Source organism: Dipodomys merriami, unplaced genomic scaffold, assembly GCF_024711535.1.
Source record: "Dipodomys merriami isolate MVZ:Mamm:240054 unplaced genomic scaffold, mDipMer1.0.p SCAF_69, whole genome shotgun sequence".
Classification (NCBI taxonomy): domain Eukaryota; kingdom Metazoa; phylum Chordata; class Mammalia; order Rodentia; family Heteromyidae; genus Dipodomys; species Dipodomys merriami.
The window spans coordinates 607,303-618,440 of record NW_027206279.1 but is presented as its reverse complement, the minus strand read 5'-3'; the positions used below and the strand labels follow the sequence as shown (position 1 = coordinate 618,440).

The 11,138-nt window shown below is 45.0% G+C and overlaps 2 protein-coding genes across 3 annotated transcripts in view; one reads left to right on the top strand and one right to left on the bottom strand.

Moving 5' to 3' along the window:
* LOC138816153 (olfactory receptor 4F3/4F16/4F29-like) overlaps nucleotides 1–11,138 on the top strand; it is a 54,769-nt gene that overhangs the window by 23,069 nt on the left and 20,562 nt on the right. The window lies entirely within an intron of this gene.
* Nucleotides 3,254–10,406, bottom strand: LOC138816156 (olfactory receptor 4F3/4F16/4F29-like). The gene is made up of 3 exons (XM_070005695.1): nucleotides 10,178–10,406; nucleotides 7,275–7,361; nucleotides 3,254–4,883 (listed from the first exon to the last, which is right to left on the bottom strand). The coding sequence occupies exons 2-3, from the start codon at nucleotides 7,345–7,347 to the stop codon at nucleotides 4,027–4,029; spliced, it is 930 nt and encodes a 309-aa protein (XP_069861796.1). The 5' UTR covers nucleotides 7,348–7,361; nucleotides 10,178–10,406; the 3' UTR covers nucleotides 3,254–4,026.

The window sequence follows — 11,138 nt, the reverse complement described above, 5'->3', positions numbered from 1 at the left end:
CTTGAGCCGTGCATCCAGCCCATCAAATGGTTTCTCTTTGGTTGTCTGTGTGTGCAACGTACGCAGTGCTGCCACTCTCAGGTGTTCTTCATGTTTAGCTTCATGCCATTCCAGCCCTATCAAATGACTTACGCCTTTTCTTCCTGAGGAGAGGAGGTAACATGAGGACTCACCATGTTAGTGCAAGGAGGGGGGCACCACCACAACAGGGTGTGACGGCATGGAGGTGGTAGGGAGCTCCAGGTCAGAAAACAGATGAACCATGAGAGTCTAAGCATAGACAGAGAAAGGACAGTGTAGTAACGAGTCTACAGGCTCGATACCCAGGAACCAGCCTTTGAGCCTGTTGAATGTTCTCCATTCATGGACTTGTATAAAGATTGCCCTTGGAGCAGAGGAAAGCAATCAGGTCCTAACAGGCCACAGGGAACTTGAGCAGGCTCGTTCTCTCACCCCTTCCGTCCACGCCTCGCTGCTGGGGCTCAGTTTTACCATGAAAGCTCAGACGCAGATCTGATAGGCAATGCTTTCAGGTCACGGCTTCTCAAGTAAGTGGCGCAGCTCACTCATTGCCTTCCCAGGCGCATCCACCCCTGTCCTGTGCTTGCAGGTGTCTGTCTCAGACCTCAGAGGAGGCGCTCTGTTCCCAGTCATCTCTTCCTTCTACATTAGCGGTGTTATTGTACATTTTCTATGTTACTTGTCATTTATTGAAACCATCTGTCATCAACGGATGTTTACTAGATGTCTACCATGCCTAATGGACGCTGAATTACTGGAGTATAAAAACATTCACTAGGGGCTGGGAAGGTGGATCAGTGATAGAGTGATTGCCTTGCATGCATGAGGCCCTGGGTTCGATTCCTCAGCACCACATAAGCAGAAAAAGCTGGAAGTGGCGCTGTGGCTCAAGTGGTAGAGCATTAGTCTTGAGTTGAAGAGCTGAGGGACGGTGCCCATGCCCAGAGTTCAGACCCCACATGACAAAAACAAAAAAAAAATCACTACCTTTAAGGCTTTAATTTATCCACAGAATGGGGATGGTACACACGTGCTATGTAAAATGTCTGGTGAGATACAATCCCGTTTCTGAAGTGGAGCCCACCCTCATGGTGGCAGTGCTGAGGGCTGTGGCCAGCAAGGATGGACCCGTGCTGCAGGCTCAGAGCTGTGTCCTGCCGGTCAGCGCTCAGCTTCGTGTCCACTCTCGAAGGCCGACCGAGCAGGGATGGCCCAGTCTGCAGCAGGGATTGATGAGCTGTCTACAGAAATAACAACAACTAAGAGAACAAACACAGTCACAACCATGAGAAAGACACCACAGCCCCGGGCCGGTGCCCGCAGGCGGGTGGCCTCTGTGCCGCCCCTGACCCTCACACGAGGAGACCATGCGTTTTGTCAGGACTTTCTAATTGTGCCGTGCGCGTCCGTGCTTTCTAGTGGCCCCACGTCCCACTCCCGGAACGCTAGGCAGGTCTGAGTGAGAGCAGGCTGACGTCCTCAAGCACGCATAAGAATCTGGCTTTCTTACACTACATCACACGCACTCATGGTTCATTTTGGATTTAAAAGTACACACAAGAGAAGGCAGAGCCACATCTCTGGTTGATACAACCATTTTCTTTTCCACACAGAATGAATCCTTGGATGTCACAGAAGAGACCTAGTTCTTAATGTTCTGATGAGTGGAGAAAGCAGAAAATCTGTTTCCATGTCAAGTAAATAAGGGATATTCCAGAAGCAATTCAAATAGGTTTTATTCGCACGTAAAGACTCCCTCCTTGGCACTCTGCTTTCCTGCTCCTGGATATAAACCATAGGTGGAATGGGGTGAATAATTTTCATTTCTAATTTCATATCTTTTTTTCTCCTCATTCAGGCAAAGTCAGAAATAGGACTGATTTCATTTATATTGATTCTTGCACATTAACCTGAATCTACTTCCCTTGTGCAAGCAATGTTTCATTGATTCCTATAGAAAACAAGCCCGTCACTAGACCCCTCTATTCAATATTAGTCCTTGGTGACTTTGACATTGACCTCCAGCACCCCTGTCCTAACCCATTCATTAAAGACCAGCAGTGGGACTGCTCCCAGACACTTACTATGCGCACCTTCCCCTGGCTGGAGGTAGCTTCGCATCGCACACAGCCATCTACCCAAATACTACTACTGTATTATAGTACTATATGTACTTAATGTGCTATTATAGACACAGCTAATTAACACTCAGAGGAGTACTGACCAAAGAACACTGCAGAGAATTTGTGCCGTTAACCAGAGTTTGTTTATCTGAGGGAATTACCATTCAGAATCCTGCAAGGTAGTGGAGTAAGGAAATAACAGACTTCAAGTGTGTAAATAAGAGGGTAAATGCAAGCAGCACCGTGCTCTGAAGTCCAAACACAGACTACTTTCCCATTTCCAAATTCTCCTGAAGATGCTATACGTGGCCATGTGTTATGAGCCAATAAATGAAAGAAATAGAAATAAGTTAGACTTCAATATATTTTAAGAACACTTCAATTATAATGTAAATGAAATAAAACTGTTCCAGGTTCTGTGGACCGTGTGGATTTCCCTGCCTGTCCCTCCCCGGTCCAGTCGTGACTGTGGGTGGGTGTGAGGCGCTGGGTGGGCTGTGAGGTTACACAGTCACCCCGTTCCCACTTCCAGGCTGCTTGCCCCCCACTCTCTGATGTATTTGGGGTGCTGCTGGGCTGGGTGGCCTGCTGATCCTGGGTACCCATGGGCAGGGCCAGGACCACAGGCTGAACGTGGCCCTGAGCTGGGAACTGACCCCAGTCCACTGCTGTCCGCCCCTTCTAGCCCTGTCTGTACCCCGGACCCAAGCCTGCTCAATAGACTAGATGAGTTTGTAATTGCTACCAGTGTTTTTCTTTAGCTCCTGGTCTTAGTAGAACTAAAAACCATCTTTAAGGGAGAGAGTCTATTTCTGATTTTACTTTTTTCCTAAGTTAAGCTATACATGTATCTGTGCCATGCATCCTTGGTAAAAATATTATTCAAATGTGACCAAAACTTTCTGAATATTTTTCTAAAACATACTTGCATATTTTGTAATTAGAAAATAACTACAACAATGAAAACCCTCAAAAAAAACAAAATCTCCTGACATACACATTTAGAGCATAATTATTAAAGTTGATAAAGCTTAATTAAATTATATTTAAAATCATAATTATCATATACTGTTATAGATATTTACATCTTTTTTTTTTTTTTGGTCCATCGTGGGGCTTGAACTCTGGGCCTGGGCGCTGTCCCTCAGCTCTTCAGCTCAAGGTGAGTGCTCTACCACTTGAGCTACAGTGCCACTTCTGGTTTTCTGGTGGTTTATTGGAGATAGGAGTCTCACGGTCTCTCCTGCCCAGGCTGGCTTTGAACCCTGATCCTCAGATCTCAGCCTCCTGAGTAGCAAGGATGACAGGCGTGAGCCACCAGCGCCTGGACAGATATTTACATCTTTAGGCATCAAAATTAATTAATTAATTGATTAATATTATACTAGAGCTTCTCTTGTTGATGTGTGATTTACATGAACATTTACTTTCCAATTCTAACTAACTCTAAAGTGCTGGTCTGCGCTAAATCTACAGGCAGATGGGCAAATTCAGATGTCAAAAGCCACACTACTCAGCCAATTATCTTCCATCTATTTCTCTACGAGTTTAGACACTGGGTAACTCAGAGGATATAAAACACATATGGAACAGATAAGACAAACTTTGATCATCAGTGCTTAAGAGAAGATTTGCCAATTTGATATGAATGGAAAGTGTGTCCAGAATGTGAAGTTTCAGCCTCCATAATAGAAACAATATCCAAGAATAAACCCATTCTAAGGTTGAATTTCCTCCCCCTCAATATTTTCAGAAACCTTAGAGCAAGAGCTGCCTAGAAGGGACAATAGTGTCTACTTGAGATATTTCACAGTATCTGTGTAAAACACTCATTATTTTGAAATCTCTTAAATAAAAACCATGTTTTCTAAGATAGTTTATATTAATTGGAATCTCTTGGACTGTTCATGAGAGAACTTGTCCTGAACTTTAAAGCCATAGAAAAGAGTCTCCTCATTGCCACCTGCATCTCCTTATTCCTAAATGTATAGATGACAGGGTTCAAAAAAGGAGGGATGAGGGCATCAAAGACAGCTAAAAATTTATCTATGGGTAGGGAAGGGAATGGCCACACATAGACAATAATACAGGGACCGAAGAAGAACACCACCACGGTGACGTGAGCTGAGAGGGTGGACAGGGCCTTGGGGGAGCCGCCCGAAGCACGCTTCCGAACGGTGACCAGGATGAAGACGTAAGACGCCATCAGGATGAAGAAGGTGCCCGTGGAGATGAAGCCACTGTTAGCAGCCACCAGGAACTCCAGGCTGTATGAGTCTGTGCACGCAAGTTTGATGAACCGTGGAAAGTCACAGTAAAAGCTATCCATGGTGTTGGTGCCACAGAAGGGTAAGTTCACCACAAAGGCCAACTGGGCCACGGAGTGGAGCAGGCCCACAGTCCAGGCCAGAGCCAAAAGAGAGGCGCAGGTTCTGGGGCTCATGGTGGTGAGGTAGTGGAGGGGCTTGCAGATGGCCACATACCGGTCGTAGGTCATGATGATGAGCAGCACCATCTCCGTTCCTCCCACCGTGTGGATGAAGAACATCTGAGCGAGGCACCCGTGCAAGGAGATGACTTTGTACGCTCTGAAGAGGTCGTACATCATCTTTGGAGACGCGATGTTGGCCACACCTGTGTCGATGAAGGAGAGGTTCGCCAGGAAGAAGTACATGGGGGAGTGCAAGCGGCGGTCTGAGATGATGGTGAGCACGGTGAGGAGGTTTCCCAGCACACTGGCTACATAGCACGTGGCGAAAAAGAGAAAAAGAAGAATCTACATGTCCCAAGAACTCGTGAGTCCCAGCAACACAAATTCAGATAGCACTGAGTGATTTCCTCCACCCATCGGCTTCACGTGAGCCGGGCCGACCCTGAAGAGAGTCACCTGAAGAGCACAGAGAGAAGTTCTAATTTGTGAGCAGAAAGGTGTGTCGTGGCTGCAGAGCCTCAAATCTGAGGACCACCAGGCCGTGGCACACGGTTGCTTACAGAAACTGCCCCAGAATGCTCCTCAGTGTGGTGATCATCTGCTCGTGTAACCTCAGGTTTAGTTTGGCCATTTGTGTATAACCAAGAGGGAATATAAACAGACAGCCAAGAATTTAAGAGGAGGTGTAAAGGAAAAGCATATCAAGAAGTAGAGAGAATTTTACTTCCTCATTTCTACTTTAGCAAAAATGATACAGAACAGACCATTCCAAAATAGAGAAAAATTACTCGTTTTTCTGTTGTGCACAGTGACCTCACTACTTCTGGATTTTTTAGCCGCATGTCTCATGTTTTGTGGGGCTTTTTACATTTATTTTTTATTTTTCTGTCAGTTGTGGTCTTGAACTCTGGGCTTGGGCGCTGTCCCTGTGCTCTTCAGCTCAAGGCCAGTGCTCTACAACTTGAGCCTGAGTGTCACTTTCGGTTTTCTGGCGGTTTATTGGAGATAGGAGCCTTATGGACTTTCCTGCCTGGGATGGCTTTGAACTGCAATCCCCAGACCTCAGCCTCATGAGTAGCTGGGATTACAGGCGTGAGCCACTGGTGCGCGGTTGTCTCATGTTTTTGAGGTCAATAGCCATGTCATCAATAAGAAGGGTTGACTCCTTCATTGAAAGTTTTTGCTGGTTTCATGTAGCTCTCTTGTTGTGCCCCTATATTTTCATAGAAGTCCTGCTGCTTTCCTGTCCTCTCCACAATTGCAATTGTCCCCAATCACACATTGCTTTACTGGTTTTTAAGCATAAAATGCTAACCATTTCCCCTGTGAAGGTGTCCTGTGTCTACTGGCTTTCCCCAGTGTCAATCAAAATGAACTTCTTAGGTTACTTTTCTCTACTTTCTGACTATTCTGCTTCCCTTTGGAAGCCAGTTATCTTCTGTTCCGATTCTGGAAACACTACTGATTTTATATATCATACCTCCCGAGTTTATCCTTCCTATTTTTATTTCTTTCCTGATTTCCACCTTGTTACTTCCATGTGTTTATGATGTCTAATCAACTTGATTTTCTAGCTTTAGATTTGCAATCATTCTCTCTCTCTGACTTTAGCTACTATATAAACTGTACAGCTCCTGCAATTAGCCCCACATCAGCACCTTGAATGAATTCAGTTTTCTTGCTCTCTCACATTGTTTTTTTCCCACCATAGACACTATTCTTTCTGTATTATCTTTTGTTAATCATTTCCTTCATTTCAGAAATGTCAACATTTTCAATGTGCAGGTGCCTTGGTCTTGAAAGTTTAAGAGTCTAGAACTCTTCATGTCTTTTGCTGCACAATAGTAATAAAGAATGACCCACACTTTTCAGATTATAAAATAAGGATTGAATGATTTTAAATGAAATGCAGAGAATGTCACTGATCTGTATTAAATTCAAGCCCAGTTCTTGAAATTGTTGAAAAATACAAGTGAATGAGAAGTATCTGAAGAAAAGGTGAAATTTTAACAGTGTGTGTTTTGTGTTTTGTGTGTTTTGTGAATTCTCTATTGTGAGTTCTGTTTCTCTCTAAGGGAAACATTGCGGTCATTCTTCCTTATGCTACCGTGCCGTCACCGCTGCCCTGGCCGCTCACAGCGTGCAGAGGGGCTGTGGTGTCAGCACCGGCTCCTGCACCATCTTCCATCGCGGCTTGTCTACCCCTCCTCCCGGTCTGTGCCTTCCAAGCCCTCCTCGTGCTGTGCAGAGACCTTCATCGTATCTTGTCACAGCTCGATTCCACTCAAGTGTCTGATGCCCAGAATTATCCTTTACGACTAATTTCAAATGAGCTATTTGCATGTGGAGCCCATTCTGCAGAGGTCTCTGTGCTGACTGGGTTTTCAGGCCCTGGGCTCTTGCTGTATTTTCCCCTGAGTTGTGCATGTTCCTGCTGTCTGCACCCCCTGCACATCCAGGCTGCTGTGCGACTCAACACCGCCTCTGGGAAGTGACTGTGGGCTGTCCTGTGCCCTATGGAGAAGCTTTTTTTTTTTTCTTGAGAATTGAGAAATTCTCACTGTCTGCTTTATCTAGGTTACACACAAAATTAAGAAAAATAAATTGTTGTGGGTTACTAGAAATGATTCACACGCAAAGATGAGAATGCCAATCAATTCTGTTTGCAAAACATAGAGAGAACCAGAACCCCCTCTTACCTGAGTTAGACCAGATGACAAAATCTGTTCTCCCCTCCAAGTACTGGAAGATACTAAAAGGCTTCAGTTGCATGAGTACTGCAATCCCTAAACAGAGAACTAGTTATGTTGAGTGAATAGAGAGGTAAGTGAGAGATCAGGGCTTTAGGAAGCACTGACATTGAAAGTACAGCTTAGAGATTTATCTACAAGGGGAAGCTGAAAGAAAAGACATTATAAAGGTGTAGGGATAGAAAGAAATGTATGTGGAACAGAAATGTGTGAAAATTTCATGCTGTTTTCTCTTCTTGGAACACTTCTATCGACTTCCTCAGCTCATTCATGATCCAGTGGTGTCTTTTCCAAAAAGCTTTCTGCGGTAATAGTCACAGCTGCTCACTCGATTCCCTACATCTCTCCAGGACACACACATGACTGATGATGCCAAATAGAACAAAATTGTGGATGAAGTTGAAAGAGGAAGTAGTTACTGAGCAATGGTTGGAGGCAGGTTCTCCATCTAAAAAGGGGGGAGTTAGTGTCTCCTCTGCTATACTGGCATGCCTGTTCAGGTCATTTCACGTGGTAGTACTTGGAAAGGGAACATTTCTCCAGACTCATACCTTGACTGAGACTGGGGCCTTTTCCAAAATAAAGAGACCTATTTTGTTTTTCTCAAGTAAAACTGCTCTAATGGGCAATTGAGAGTGGCAATGACCAAATGACAGGGCCGCATCTGGGGAGCACTAGGCGTCCTCCAGCGGGTGTCCCCAGGGGCCGCTCCTCCCCGTCCCATGACTTCAACCCCAGGGATAGGTGACAGGGCCGCGTCTGGGGGGCACTAGGCATCCTCCAGCGGGTGTCCCCAGGGGCCGCTCCTCCCTGTCCCATGACTTCCACCCTGGGAATAAAAAGGCAAAAGAACAAGAGAAAGAGTTTCTAGGGACCAAATGTAATGGTCCCCTATATGGGCATGCAGAAATGTGTTTGTTTTAATAGGAGCCAATAGACATAACTTGTGAGAAATCTAAGACTAGACTAATGGAGAAGCACAGCTGGAAGAAGAAAGATTCCCCATTCCAGAACAAACAGTGAAGCCACAGGGAATGAGGAAACATGGAACATCAAGCTTTTGGTGGGCTGGGAAGGTGGCTCAGTGGTAGAGTACTTGCCTTGCAAGCACGAGCAGAAAAAGTCAGAAGTGGCGCTGTGGCTCAAGTGGTAGAGCACTAGCCTTGAGCTGAAGAGCTGAAGGATAGCATCTAGGCCCAGAGTTCAGGCCCCAAGACTGACAAAAAAATTAAAAACTAAAAAATATAGTCAATATCAGTAATGAGTTCTATACTCCTTGATAGCACTCTAGTATATTTGCCGTTTACAGTGAACATTATATGTCTGTGTGTGTGTGTGTGTGTGTGTGTGTGTGTGTGTGTGTGTATACTGAAGAATGAGAAGAAAGGAGCTTTAACTTTACAAAATCAAAACAATGATAAAGAGATTGAAATGTTAATTACTCTTATTTGATCAGTACATATCATTATATATGTTAAAATTTCACACTGTAGCTCATAAAATGTGTAACTAATACATGTTAATCTAAATTAAGAAAGTAATATTTGAGAAGATGGGGCTGGTGTAGCTCATGTGTGATAGCTCTTCTACAGCAAGCCCAAAGCCCTGAGCTCAGACTTCAGTACCATCACAACATGATACATAAGGAGGTAAGTATATTACCCCAGATGTGGCCCATACACAGTATGAATAGTGTCTAAGGAGAAGACAGACAACATCACAGGCAAGCTAAAATGGCTAAAATACAGCTTTTGCTTTAGTTCTTTCCTCAAAGTCTTGCGAAAGAATCAGCCTACCAAGTGGAAAAAAAACCCCAGGGAATTCACAGTTAAGTCTATAGATAACATAATGAAAGTGTCAGTAAAATAACATAAATGGCATCCAGGCACAGGTGGTGCACACCTGTATACCAGCTACTCAGGAGGCCGAGATATGAGGATCACAATTCAAAGCCAGCCTGGGCAGGAAAGTCTGTGAAACTCTTATCTGTAATTAACAAGTAAAACCTGGAGGTGGAGGTGTGGCTCAAGTGGTAGAGCAGTAGCCTGGAACAAAAAGAAGCTAAGGGGGGCTGGGAAGGTGGCCCAGTGGTAGAGTGCTTGCCTTGCATGCATGAGGCCCTGGGTTCGATTCCTCAGCACCACATAAGCAAAAAGCCAGAAGTGGCACTGTGGCTCAAGTGGTAGAGCGCTAGCCTTGAGCTGAAGAGCTGAGGGACAGCGCCCAGGCCCAGAGTTCAGGCCCCACAACCGGACCCCCCCCCCAAAAAAAAAAAAAAGAAGCTAAGGGACAACAGCTAAGCCCTGAGTTCAAGCCTGAGTGTCAGACAAAAACTAAAATCAGCGAGAGTGCTAGCATGTTTGTCAGTGTAAACAGTATGAGAATAGTAGCAACAGGTTGTAGGAGGTAAATGGAGAAAGATCGAGGTAGGACTCTAGACTCATGTGAAATTTGTTTTTTATTATAAGAGAACAGAACCTGGAGTTTCTAAGTACTGAAGTGACTGGATATTACTTGCTGTTAAGTTTTTTTCACTTGCAACTGTGCCGCTGGTTGTTTTATGTTTGGCTGTCTACACACACACACACACACACACACACAAAACCAGCAACATACAATACTTTGTGTCGTGTCTGCCTTTATGTAGAGTTCAAACTTGCTTTTCAGTGGCTTTAAGAAATTCGCATAGAAGCAGTTTTAGTGTTCCAGTGAATAGTCCTAAGCCAGAGAATCACACCAAGTGTGCCATCACAGTACAGAAAGTTAGGCCAGAGAGGAAAAATCCAGGCAAGGAGACAGATCTGAGCACTTGCCAGCAGCTGTGGCTGCGGCGGCGGCCGTAGCCACCATACCTGCAACACTTAGAGTCCGGGACAAAGGCGCCAGATGCAGCAGGCGAGCAGATTCTCCTCAACACATCAAGAACTGACAAGGAGCAGACATCTTCATCCTTCAGTTCACAGACCAGAGAGGACCCAGGAACCAAGTCTCTGGTGTGAGTAGAAGCCTGACATCCTCACTCCTCCTCTGGGAGCAGAGGAGGGAAGGCCAACCCTCCCCCACCACTACCAGAGATCTCCATCTTTGATAGTGACAAAGGCCTGGCTGAGCAGCTAGCTCCAACTCAGGCCTTGGAAGAAAACAAGAGTCATTTAGCAGAGGTCACAGGAACCTAATGCCAGGCTCAGCTCCACCCACGGAAAAGTCACCCAGCCTGGGTGGCCAGCCCCAGGAGTGGCTTTCTTCACTGGGTAAACAGAGCCAGAGGCTGCCCCTCCCAACAGCAGCCTGGACAATCAGTTGAAATTCAGTAAACATAAACCCTGAGAATGGCTCCAGGCTGGGCTCTGTGAGTTTCTCAGAAGCTAGCTCCACAGGGAAAAGCTGCTGTTTGCTGAAAGGCCTCAACTCTACCCAAACCTAGCCTCATCACAGCATCTCCAAACTAGAGGAAATAGCTGTCTCCCACTTTTATGATACTCAAAGCAGATCTCCCTCCCATTGAACTAGCTTGTGAGGAGGATCACAAAATCCTGGATAAAGCAGAGCATTTTTCTGCCTGCTCAAACTAACCGACTTAAGAAACCATCCAAGCCACAGGAAAATCAAACACCACAAGCAGACCAGAGACTCCAACAAGAGACTGGTTATGGACACAAAGGAGATATAGGATCTTCCCATCCCCCCCAAAAAATATCAAAGAACTCTTTTTTTGTACCTTTTATAAAATTTTTTTAAAACTTTTTTTAATTTTTAATTTTTAACTTTAAAACAAATTTTTGTTTTCTATTAACTTCTTTTTCTTCCTCTTAT

Bases quoted from the DNA above. Each gene is read 5' to 3' on its own strand.
- LOC138816156 (XM_070005695.1), bottom strand. From the start codon at position 7,347: ATGCAACTGAAGCCTTTTAGTATCTTCCAGTACTTGGAGGGGAGAACA. The intron at 4,884-7,274 runs GTAAGAGGGGGT...CGTGCTATGTAG, and splicing joins TGTCATCTGGTCTAACTCAG to CCAGTGTGCTGGGAAACCTC.